At 40.5% G+C, this 13,255-nt stretch overlaps 1 protein-coding gene across 2 annotated transcripts in view; it reads left to right on the top strand.

Annotated features, from left to right (window-relative positions):
- Nucleotides 1-12,539, top strand: part of TBC1D12 (TBC1 domain family member 12) — a 74,067-nt gene extending 61,528 nt beyond the window's left edge. For both annotated transcript variants that reach the window (XM_083149014.1, XM_083149013.1), the window contains 5 exons: nucleotides 3,372-3,443; nucleotides 4,338-4,466; nucleotides 5,810-5,919; nucleotides 6,440-6,698; nucleotides 8,210-12,539. In XM_083149014.1, coding sequence (XP_083005140.1) covers nucleotides 3,372-3,443; nucleotides 4,338-4,466; nucleotides 5,810-5,919; nucleotides 6,440-6,698; nucleotides 8,210-8,275 — 636 coding nt within the window. In that variant the 3' untranslated portion in view covers nucleotides 8,276-12,539. The remainder of the gene's footprint in view (nucleotides 1-3,371; nucleotides 3,444-4,337; nucleotides 4,467-5,809; nucleotides 5,920-6,439; nucleotides 6,699-8,209) is intronic.
- Nucleotides 12,540-13,255: the final 716 nt, after the last annotated feature.

Below are 13,255 nucleotides of genomic sequence, written 5' to 3'. Positions count from 1 at the left end.
AACCACAGATGTCAGTCCGACAGGTTGGGGTGCACATGTCGATGGTGTGTCAGTCCAAGGGACGTGGTCTCGGAAGAAGCACAGAACTCGTCAAATGTTAGAGAATTATAAGCGGTTTGGGAAGCAATATGCCTTCTGAGAAGAAAAAATCACAAATCACATCTAAGGATCATGTCGGACAATGTGACAGTGGTATCCCACATAAATCCCCAAGGGGGTACCAGAAGCAAGAAATTGTTGAAGTTGTCAGAAGACATAATGACCCGGGCAGAAAGAAATCGGAGATCCATTTCAGCTGTGTACATACTGGGCAAGAAGAATGTAGTAGCAGACTTTTTGAGTCGCAAGAAAGTATCCCCAGGAGAATGGGAACTGAAAGAAGAAGTGTTTCTAGAGATAGAAAATCAATTTGGGATACAAGAAGTGGACTTGATGGGCAGTTATTCCAACAGAAAGGTGAACAACTTCTCAAAATCTTATCCTGAAGCGTTGGCATTGGACAAGTTTTCAGTACAATGGAACTTCAATCTGGGATACATATCTCCCCTCTTTCCTATGATAAACAAAGTACTGAAAAAAGTAAAAGAAGACCAAGTACAAGTGGTGGTGATACTACCATATTGGTTCTCGAATGTCAGTACAAGAACCTTGGACACTCCCAAGCAGAACAGACCTGTTAAATAAGGGTCGGTGCTCCATCCAGACCCAGCAACATTGTGTCTAAAGGCATGGAAATTGAACGGCAGACTCTGAGGCGTTATAATTTGTCTCCACAAGTATTAGAGATGCTGAAAGCTAGGAAGGATGTTTCCTCTTTAGCTTACTACAAAACTTGGAATAAATTCATTAATTGCGGACAGTTTGTAGGAGATTTTTCCTGTATTTCGACTGACAAGGTGGGTGGTACTAAGAACGCACCCAGATTTCGTACCCAAAGTACCTGCTTTTCATCTTAATCAGGAGATAAGCTTGCCCAATTTCTATCCTGAGCCACTGAATGAAGAACAAGTAGCATGGCATACGTTAGATCTTGTCAGAGCGATAGCTATATATCTGTAAAAAACTAAAAGCTTTAGATCTACTAAGCACCTGTTTGTGATTCCGGAAGGAATAAGAAAAGGGAATGCACCTGTAAAACAGACGATATCTCGTTGGATCAGGGATATGATTTTTACAATCAAGAAGACCAGATGGAGCCCCCTGTTGTACAGGCACATTCTACTCGGCAGTTTCCACTTCCTGGGCTAATAAGGCGAAGGCTTCGTGACGGAGATTTGCAGAGCGGCAACTTGGTCTTCAGACCATACCTTTTCATATCATTATGCTCTTGATGTTTCTCTTGCCCACTTTGGGAAGCATGTTCTACAGGAGGCACTGTATGGTTGACTGTCTTTTCAGTAATAAATATTTTACATGCAGTATTTAGCCCTCCCATGTGTTTACTTGGGTATGTCCCAGTGTTATGGCTGCCATGGGGATTGTAGAAGAAAGAGGCGAATTATACTCTCTGATAATTCCTTTTTCTTCCTAGAGAGCCCATGGCAGCCACTGGTTTCCCTCCCTTGTGTTCTATGATGTGTTTTTTTCTAGGGACCGTGATTACGGAGACACTCAAAAGACACAGGGAAGGAGGAGGGGTCTATTATACCCAAGGTGGGCGGTCCCAGAGGAAAAAAAATCCTGTCTGATCTATTGGGGGAAGGGAACATCCCAGTGTTATGACTGCCATGGGATCTCTAGGAAGAAAAAGGAATTATCGGTGAGTATAATTCGCCTCTATAACCTCAAACAAAAAATCTATTTTCTTTCCTTTTAATTTTGATCTACCAATTACATTGAAGTTGCTATTTCACTTTTTTTTTATCAATTAATAAACACTATTAGGCCTTATCACGTGGGTAAATGAAAGCCTCACATTTTTTTTTCTAATGGCTCATTCATTATTAGGGGCCCAATCGAAAGAGTTTTCAAGAACCGACGCTAACTCCTATGGGAATAGGGTCCTCAGGTCACGCAACCGCAGTTATCTCTGATAGGTATCACTGCTACTTCTCTAGCGATGGTGAATAGGTCCCCTAGCATAATCTTTTACCTGCTGTTCTATGCTCTAGTGAAGTTTTTTTCTGTACTGTTACAGAAAATATGATTAGCATGATCTCTAAAGCAGCAAATCTTAAATTATGTTTATTCCTTTATAATAAAAAAAAACGGCATTCAATATTCAAGTGCCTTAGTTATGAGACGCTACGTTCCATTACCAAGTAGGGACACATTTTGTATAGAGTGCTGCATCACATGTTTTCAGCAGGAAAGTGACTACACTGACAATAACATATTCCAGATCCGCTAGATCATAAACAAACCTGTACGTCTCTATCAGGTGGCAGTATTGTGGGGTTTGGTCCAACAATTAATAGCTTGAACTTGATGTTTCGAGGGTACCTTCCCCCTTCTTCCATCCTCACAATATAACAGGCGAGCTAGGAAAACGTTCCACAGTGTAATGCGTAGGCCAGATGGGGAAAAAAGTGAAGCTGGGTACTAATCGATGTGTGTATCCAACAACATCGAGGGTGATAGGACCTAGCATGGACAAATGCATATACAGATTGGCGATGCAGGAATTGATGGCGGCCATCTCCATGCAGGGCAGAGGATATCGCTGACAACACCCAAAAAAATGGAAGCGGGAATACGCATAGTCAGCAACATGGTGCATACACACTGAATGACATGAACATCTTAACATTCCGATCCATCTAGATTTGTGAAAATTGTTCAAAATCTATGAACACTGAATCTCTCTAGTGAAATACTTCACTTTTTTCAAACAAGAAATTGTCAATCTTTGTATATTTTGTATTTGTTTGTTTAAATCATGCATGCCCAAACTGTGGCCCTCCAGCTGTTGTGAAACTACACATCCCAGCATGCTGTGCCATAGGTTTAGCATTGCCTAATAGCAAAACTATGGCAAGGCATGATGGGACTTGTAGTTTCACAACAGCTGGAGGGCCATAGTTTGGACATTCCTGGAATCCTATATGGTTGCATTTACAGTATTTTCTCTGCTTAGCCCTGTATTGTACAGTCTCTTACTACTCTGGTGATTTGCTGTATATGCTGATTGTAACAAGTCCAAGTAGCGCACAGTACTGAAGAGCTGAACCATTTCTTCTTACACATATGCACCCACCCTGATAAAGAGGTAGAAAACCTCTCTGCATATGTGTGTATTCAGAATAATTTCTTATGTATAAAGTATATTTCTTCTCCGATTTATTTCTAATAGTTTAGTATTGCTACAGAGGTCTGCCTTAAGGTTTAGTTGAAAGAAAGCAGATTGACAAACTACTCTTAATCGGTTGCAGGGGGGACCCTATCATGACTTGCTGCACAGCGTGCTGGGGGCTTACACATGCTACAGACCAGATGTTGGCTACGTAAGTTGAGCATCTTTTTTATTATTATTATTATTATTATTATTAATGGAGGAGTGCAGCAGAAAAGTGTTTTCTTCCATGGTGTGTGGAGAAAGATCACATAAATAGGGTAGTAGCTAAACCATAGAAAGACTGGAGTATAGCCCAATGTACACTATTTGATTCAGTTGCTGGACAGATAATATAAAGCATACACTCTAAATGGTATCATTCAGTGATTTCAGCTCCCCCCACAGATAGCACGCCTCATTGGCGATATAGTCAACATTGAGCATGCAGCGCAGACGACGGGGGGAGTTGGTGGTTAACTATTTTTAGCATATACCCACTGAACATTATTAAAGGATGTCACTGACAGGCCAAAAAATGGCCACTGAAATATAATTTCAAAACAAAATTTCTGGAGCTGAGGTTCTAAGTTCCCAGTGGAATCAGACGATTGTTACTAGAGATCTATGTACATTTTCTGTGTAAAGCACAGTTGCTGGAGCAGCTAATTTCTTTTTGAAATATGACTTGGCACCGTAGTCTCCAATTACAGACCTCATACCTACAATGGAAACTAAATTCATTGCAAAGGCGGCTTCTGTCAGTATTCGATGAAGACATCAGGATTTTACATTTTAATGCTCTCCTGCAGATATGTAGACTTTAATAAGTTAGTTTCAGCACAAATTCCCCGTTGGAGATCGATTATCATTTTACAGGTCATATTCCGGAGTGCATTAGCCAAGTTAAAGTGATGTGCCCTCTGTTTATAGAGTCTAGCCATAGCTTATATCGGTTTCAAGCCATTACATAATCAGTCAACAGCTGTAACCCTGTGTCTGCATGAATATAGCCATTGTATAATAATCCACTTCTGTTCTTCCGACTCTCTCTACTCCTGTGTAGGTCCAAGGGATGTCCTTCATTGCAGCAGTGCTCATTCTCAATTTAGAAGAAGCTGATGCATTCATAGCATTTGCAAATCTTTTGAACAAGCCTTGCCAGCTGGCCTTTTTCCGGGTAGATCACAGCATGGTACGCCATCCTAATATCTCTGTGTTGTGGTACTGACTCCGAGCCATTCTTCATAGTGGGCCTTTTCGCTTCCTGAGTTGGCAGCGTCAATAAAGATCTTTTTATGTGGACCAAGTAAAATGCAGAGGATGGCTTAACACAACAGTCACCCGACACTGAGGAAAATGTATTCCGTAACGGATAATGTTTTTATTGTGAATTGTACTCATAGAAAAGTCAAATGTTGGAAATCCTTTACCAAGCAGAGTTACTTCCTGCTTACATTCTGTCTGCACAGTATTCTAGATATATATATGCAAGTAGACCTGACTATCTTTCAAGCAAAGATCACAATTCTCTTACACTAAAAGCATAACTTTATAAACAAATTATTTACATATTAGAGTCTTTGATTGTCAGACACTACATTTCCTACAGTTGCAGCATTTATTTTATAACGTGTAGTGTTTTATTGGAGTTGGTGGAACCACTCCTCGCCATGGCACGTAATAGAAGATAGTGTTAGTGTTCAATGTATCGCTTTTTGTGTTGGAATACTGTATGAATGAACATGACTTTTTTAGACCACTTTGGTTTTAGACTATTTGTGACTATTAGACTATTTGTGACTTGGTCACACAGATGTATAAGTACTGCAAGCCCCAATGATGTGTGTATGCTACAGTAGTTCTGTTTTTAGGTGTGTGACTAAGATGCACATTTTTATAAAAGGACACTTGCCACACAAAGACTCTGGCACACCAAGAGGGGTTATTTGGTGCACCCAGAGCCACATTGTATAGGGACGCATCTTTTAAATGTCACTGATCCTATATAGCAGTGATGGCTAACCTTGACACTCTAGCTGTTGTTGAACTACACATCCCAGCATGCCCTGCATCAGTTTTAGCATGGCCAAATAGTAAAACTGTAGCAGGGCATGCTGGGATGTGTAGTTCAATAACAACTGGAGTGTCAAGGTTAGCCATCACTGCAATATAGCCTATATTTTTAGTTCTAGATTTAAGAAATCCACAAGGAACATGCACTTTCTTAAATACGAAATACAAAATGCAGGCAATAATGACTAGACTGGGAGGTTCATGAATCCAATTAAACTAGGCACTCATGTGGTTGTAAAACCTACAGTGCCTTATAAAGTAATATGGCAGTGAAGAGTAGTCATGTATTCTTTACTTTTAGCTTTTTGTATTTGGTTTTGTTTCGTAATATGAACCACATTGTTCTAGTTATTGAAAGTTAGATTATAGAAGTGTAAGTCATGGTGGAGACACATTAATGCCTTCGTACTGGACTCTATGATGTCTCTATTCTTTTTTCATTAATCCGGATTTCCTTTCTAGATGCTGAAATATTTTGCAGCTTTTGAAGTATTCTTTGAAGAGAATCTCCCCAAGCTCTTCCTGCACTTCAATTCCTATAGTCTTACACCAGACCTCTACCTGATAGACTGGTATGTTTAACGCCACCCTTCTCTGTGTCCTAATACAGAAACTATTACTTTATCAGCTCCCAACATTACTCTGGAATGGGTCAGTAGCCTCATGGTTCAGCATTTGTGTCTATAGTAAAGTAAGTATACAGGTCCATACACACTGGCCGATTTTGAGCTAAGCTCAGTTTACTCATTTGAGCTGCTTTCAGCTCGAAAGCCGCACTGTGTGATCGGGGCAGCAATGAGAGGTGGGTTCTGGTTTGCGCTCCCGTATCATCGATGGCTGGACGCTCATCTGCTGGTACTACCAGCAGATGAGCGACAGAGTGGACGGCTTTCCATAGCTTCCTGCTATGGAAAGTTGTCCACACAGAGAAAATTGTTAAAACTGGTGAAAAAAGGCTCAGTGTGTATGCAGCATGAGGTGGTTTCCAGATTGGTCCAGCTCCCTTTTTGGCTGCTGACAACTGTCACTTGTTAGTGTTTTAGTGTAATTTGCATATATATCAAGAAATGAACTTAAGTTTCCTGCCAACAGGATATTCACCCTGTACAGCAAATCACTGCCACTTGATCTTGCCTGTCGAGTATGGGATGTGTTCTGCAGGGACGGAGAAGAGTTTCTGTTTAGGACGGCTCTAGGAATCCTGCGCCTCTATGAAGAGATCCTATTACAGATGGACTTTATTCACATAGCACAGTTCCTGACCAAACTGCCTGATGGCATCCCATCGGAGAAGCTCTTCACCTGCATAGCTGCTATTCAGATGCAAAACAGTAATAAGAAGTGGACACAAGTCAGTGAAAGCACCTGGTGTTTTATTGATTTCATTGTAAATATTTTACTTTCCGCCTTAAGGTGCCCATAGACGTTGTGATTATTGCATGTGTTTTGAACTTTTTAGTTCAAAACGCATCGCATGCAGTTCTAATCGCACCGTGTTTATGTTGTGCCTGCGATGCGCGTCCCTGCGGTACAATATTGTATAGTCCGTTATGTTTCTAAATAGCTTTTACTAATTAAAGACCCAGACATCCTATACTGTGGTAAGCCAACTGACACATTCTCTGAATAGTTTGTGCCATGCGCAAACAGAAAATTGGTTAAGTTGAGTTATATGATTAGGGTTAGGCCACAGTCTGCAGTGGATGATTAATGTACAGACCCTTTTAAATAACTAAATACTGATGGGTTTTGTTTTTCTATTCTTTAGCATTAGAAATTGTGTTTGGGTAAACATTGGATTCCCTGAAGCTGACATGCCTTTGTGCTGAAACCGCCTGGTACTAATAGCCTCAGCAAAGTTGACACGATATATGAATTATTTGATCTATTTAGTGTCTCTTCTTAGACCAGCAGTATTACTGCAGAAGTTTGGTAGAGGCATTATTAGTTTTTATTGTCAGAAACCCTCCTGTTTCTACTACATTCCCACTTGCCATCCTTTTGCTCCTAACATAAGTGTCCCAATCATATATAAATGTGCTCACTAGCATAATCACACAATTGGACAAGTCACTGCCTCACCCACCATTGGGACACTCCTCTCCTTACAGTGATTTAATTGGCTTGATGTCATACACACCTCCTTATAACTTCAAAATGAATGACAATCCAGGCAGACAAGAAATTAAGATCTAATGCAGTGGTAGCCAACTCCAGTCCTCAAAAGCTACCCACAGTTCACGGTTTCCAGCTCACTTCGCAGATGCACTCATTACTGACTAACACATTTTAAAAGCTCCACAGGTGGAGCTAATTACTTCACTTGTGATTCTGTGAGGAGACCTGGAAAACGTTAACGGTTGGTAGCTCTCGGGGACTGGAGTTGGCTACCCCTGATCTAATCCAATACAGTGCTTGGACACTAATCCGATGCAGAATAAATGTCCGATCAAGTAGCTGTTGGGTTTTTTAAATGTAATATATTTTAAAATATGCTTTATAATAGTCCTTCACTGCTAGTTATACACATTGGACCAATAATGTCACCAGACATTTAGAAAAAATGATATATTTACGACGTGGCGCGAAGTAGAAATGGCAACATTTTGGTATCGCTTCATTGGCAGAATAACGACACGAGTGATTACGCAAGAGTGACACTTTGAATAGGCGGGCCACAAGTCAGGTGATCATAAGAGCACCTGTCGATGCAAACGTAAGTACAGAATAACGACATTTCGGAGTCATCATAACAACATTGAATACCCCCCTCAGTCTTTGTTCTAGAACTGCCTGCAGATATTATGATGGTCTCTTATGAGTGTATTGTTTCTTGTCTGAATTCTGTTTGTGTCTTTTTAGGTATTCGCATCACTAATGAAGGATTACAAAGATGGTGAAAAAAATAGCCCTGCATCGAAAACTTAAAAGTAATTAAACCACTCTTAGCAAGCAAAAGGGCGCAGTGTTTGTCTTAACATTGAAAACCACTACGAATAAGTATGACCCGAGTAATCACAGGGAACAGCACATGGACTTCAATGCCGAGAAATACACAGACCGGCCTTTCTCTTGTCAGTATTAAAATGAAAACACAGATACGTGCATTTGGTTTCTGGAGGATACTAAATGCATTTTTTTTTCAACTACATGGGTCATATTTAAGGAAAAAAAAGTTTAATGCAATAAACCTTTGTAACAGAACTTTTACTTGGTACACAAAGTTTTCGAGTATACATTTTTTTAAATGATCGATGCACTTTTTATTTTCCCTTTTCATTGATAAAAGTGCAAATGCTTCTGCCAGGCATACATTTAACTTGAGTGTGGACTGAGCTCTTTGGTACCAATAGATTCAGTTCTGCAGAGGACCAAATGCCTGTCTGAGATTATTTTTGTGTCTGAGATGGTTTAACATCTGTGTTGGAATGAAGGCAACGCTCCCAATGTGCGATCCAATCTGCTAGACTAATCAGACCAGTATACTGTATGTAACTGCGGCCAGCTACAGGAGCAATGATGGACAAGCTGCCAGAGTGAAAGTAACAAAATCTTTAGGATGTGTATGCACTATTATCTGTACAATCACTCCGTGCTCTGTTCTCACGATTGGCTCCACTGACAGTCGTGCATTTCCAAAGTGTTAGTAGCATTTCTGTTTAGTTTGTTTTTTGTGTCTTTTAATTCAAATGGTGGCAGGCACTTTTTACTGGGCGAGGAAAGCACATGCACATGTCTCCTTTCTGTTCCACAGGATACTTTCAGCTATTTTTTTTTTTAGGCTGGGTATACACACTGGGGCAGTGTGTCCCTAGCCGATATGTCAGTCCGAAGAGACATATCGGATCCTCGGTACACATTGATGATGTAATGAAGATGAGACCTATTGCTCCTGCTATGCAGCATGTCGGACATACACACTAAACAATATAACCGATATGTCATCGCTATTCGCCCGGAACATCTTTATGGGCCTTTATCGACTCAGTGTGTACTCCGCTTCATAGTATGTGATATATTATAGGTTTTACACAGTCATTGCAGTATAAGTGATATCTGTTTCATTTTATTTTCTAATGGATCCTCATTCACGAACATGGTGTTACTAATGTCATTTTAAAAAACTTTGGATTCAACACCCAAATATTGACAAAATATGTAAATGTATAGGTATATGCTAATATTCTGGCATTAAACTTTTAGGGGGCGCACAAGGGTCTAACCCAATATGGCCTATATGGTATGGCAATATCACTTGTTTTTGCACACATCTCTGAGATGTGGGCTTAGGTAAGCAATATTTCCCTACATGCTTATCACATCCTCTATTAATTTGCAACGATCCTTACCATGTGGCAAAGAGATTGGCCCTCATAAGTTTAAACAGAATATTAACTTTAGCCACACCTAAATTTAAAAAAAGAAACTTTTATATTAAAATATATCCATTACTTCTATCCATACCTGTGTTAATAATACATTGTTTCAGTCATTTAGCTTTATTTGGGTAGCAGATACTATTTGAGGGAGTTCCCAGGTTTAAGCTCCCAAGGTGCAGGTTCTACATGTTTGTTGTATTATAATGATGTGTTACTAGGTTTTATATTAAACTGAGTGTCGGAAGCTTGTACCTCTGTCAGAATACCATCTCCTAGCTGTGACATGTATAAGCGCACCACTACACAACCTTTCCATTTTACACCTTTTTGGTGTAAAAAATGTCTTGGCATCTAAATATAACAAAAACATTTGTTTTTGCAATAATACTAATGTCTTTGAATAAGAGACACTGATTTTGGACTTGACTTAGTCTGTCATTCTTTTAAATATCATAGTGCAAAGTGCACCGTGCAGAGATTCCCTATATGAGTAAACCAACTGTAACATTGGAGCAGGATGTGTTTTTTTTTTTTTTTTTTTTGGAGTGATTTGTTCTGTTACATTTTTTATTACTGCCTGCACTAGTAGGATAGTTCATCTGCCTTTTTATAATATTTGAATCTATTAGTTTTTGTTGCTCATCTGCAAGCTTTTGCACAGCTTGTATGGAAAGCAATGAATGCTGTCATCACTGGGGGGAAAGCCGCTCAGTGTATACACACTGAGCAGCTTTCCCCCCGCCCGTCGATTGTTATTGAGGGGGGGTAGGGCGGACGGCTAGTGCAGCCCTATTCAAAGTAGTCCAAAAAGTTGCTCATCTGCTGGTAATACATGCAGATGAACGGCTTTCCCAGGAGCACGCATCACGGCCAGGCCGTACACACTGGGCGGCTTTGAGCTGAAAGCTGAAAGCCGCTCAAACTTGGTGTTTTGAGCGTCTCCACTCAAAATCACCCAGTATGTATGGGCCTTTACTCCCTCCAAATACCTATATATAATGTATGCAGCTTAGATGAGTTTGGTTGTCTTGGGTTAAGCCAGGGGTTCCCAATCTTTTTTTAATCAAGGCACCCCTAAAGTATCAGAATTTTTTCACTGCACCCCCAGGCCAATTTTTTTTTATTACATTGTGTTTATATGCGATTCTTCGTGTCAGTTCTGTGGATAATGGCAGGGTTTGCTTCTGTTTGTACACATTTTATGATTGGCTGCCACCAGCACTGTTTTTTCTCATAAATAATTAACCATTAATATATTTAGTTGGTCCTGGACCACCAACCCAGGGCACCCCTGCAAGTGTCCTGAGGCACCCCAGGGAGCCACGGCACACAGTTTGGGAACCACTGGGTTAAGCACAACTTGTGTTTTGCTCACTGGATTTTGTTGTACAAACAAAGCAGTTTGTTTCTGATCCCAGTGCAGCAGAAATAGACTACTCTGAATTATACAGAGGCTTTGGTGAAAGACACATAGTTAAACTAGGTTACTAAAACAAAGTAATAAAAGTTGCAGGTGGGTGTATAGAAAGTAATCAAATTGCAGAGAGATTCAAATATATACACAATTGGTATGTGATCATGATTAGTGGCAGGCAAATGTGTGTATTGACTGGTTATAAATATCACAGTAGTAGAGTCTGCCCCTTAAAACCTACAGATGTGATGATTATATTTGTCCCACATTATGAGGAAACTTGTGTCCACCACACACCTTAAAATGCTGCTCTAGAACAGTCCTGCTAATGGGGACAATCCTTGGAGCAGACTTATACATTCAGTCTGTCGATTGGCTTTGGACAATCTCAAGTCAGATTTGCCATTGTTTTATGGCACCAGGTAACAGTAAATGTGAAATCCAGCGTTCCGTATTGCTTTCCTCCTGGTATCCGTTATTAGCATTTCAGACATTTTGGATCTTGAAAGAATTTGTATGATTGCTCACTAACACTAACCATCACTCTCTCCTTTTGTATGTCTGCTCATAAAAATAACCATGCTCCTTTATTTTTAAATATACTCGTCTTAATATGTCTATGTATCACAATTATATCTAACACTATTGGGAAAAGTGGTTTATGATGTGCAATACTATGTCTCTGGCCATCTCTTTTATAGACTGTTCTTATATTGTCTTGGAGGGAATGTTATACAAAACTTTACTTGCATTACAGAATACTGTATTTCAACATTGTGTGAAAACAATGGATGACTGCATTTTTTATTAGGGAAAGCTTTTGGCAAAGTATAAATTTGTATTTATACTTGTTTGTTCGGTGTATTCCAGCATTTCTTAGTAAAACATTGTTGATATCCCTTTAAGGCAGACTACACAGCAAACGCCAGAAACCGGTCATTCAGAAAAGTTGATTAAATTCTGTAGATTTCACGATCTTGTCGAAACGACAGGTTTTTTTTCCCCCCTTTTACCTGGCATTTGCAAGTAAATGGCAGATTATCATTTGCTGTTATACTGTACATTGCCATATTTTTTGTTTCACAGAGTCCAGTAGTTGGTTGGAATAACAAACTTTTAAACTGGCCTCATGATTAAAGATTCATTCCAATCAGGCAACTATTTGGTGAACTGATTTGACTAATTAGTCTGTCAGATTTTGTCTGTTTTCTGCCATTTGGGAGCACAGGGCCCTTTGTTTACCCTTGCATATCACCAGTTTTTCATTCGGGATGCAGTTACAATCCCTGCGGTCGGGATCCCGGCGTTCAGAATCCCGACGCCGGAATCCTGACCGCCGAAATACCGACACATTCTCCCTCCGTGGGTGTCCACGACACCCCTGGAGGGAGAATAAATTAGTGTGCCGAGCGTAGCGAGGCACCGGGCCCGCAAGGGGGGGGGGGGGGGCGATCCACGTCCCCCCCCCCTTGTCGGCATTTCGGCTGTCGGGATTCCGGCGTCGGGATTCTGAACGCCGGGATCCCGACCGCCGGGATTCAATACTGAATCCTTTCATTCTTATGCTGGCCATACACTAGTGGGCCACTTTCACCCATTACAGACAGATCTGACCGAGAAATCGGGTGAAAAGTGGCCAAATCGCAGGTGTTTGACATCAGCTCCAGTGCGTGGTCCTGTGTGTGTTGGAGATCGGACCTACGTATTTGTCAGACCTCTGACTCGAACAGCTCTCCCGACAGCAGGGAATGGGATCGCATGTGATCGCATGCAAAAAGACTGCATGCGATACAATTAGTGCATCCGGCTCTAAAAACGCGGGTCTCATGACCCATCAACCATGGTTTGATTTGTTGCTATGGGAAACATCACCTTTTTTATTTATTTTTTTGTAGCTTTCGTAAATTCACCCCAATAAGTCTGTACTTTGTGTAGAAAGATGGAATAAGAGGAGAGACTATGGTGTTTTATATTTATGTATCAATCCTCTCCAAACCTAAGTACTTTATACCTACTCCCCGCCCATTCACACTCCCATTGCTTTACAGCTTGTGTGAAAGTTATGCAAAATATCCGTTTCAGCTGTCCTGCAGTTTTTATAACCCCCTCACATCC

The sequence above is a fragment of the Crinia signifera genome, chromosome 6 (assembly GCF_055691185.1).
Source record: "Crinia signifera chromosome 6, ASM5569118v1, whole genome shotgun sequence".
Taxonomy (NCBI): domain Eukaryota; kingdom Metazoa; phylum Chordata; class Amphibia; order Anura; family Myobatrachidae; genus Crinia; species Crinia signifera.
Note: the sequence above shows the minus strand (reverse complement) of the source record. Positions and strands in the feature narration are given on the sequence as shown.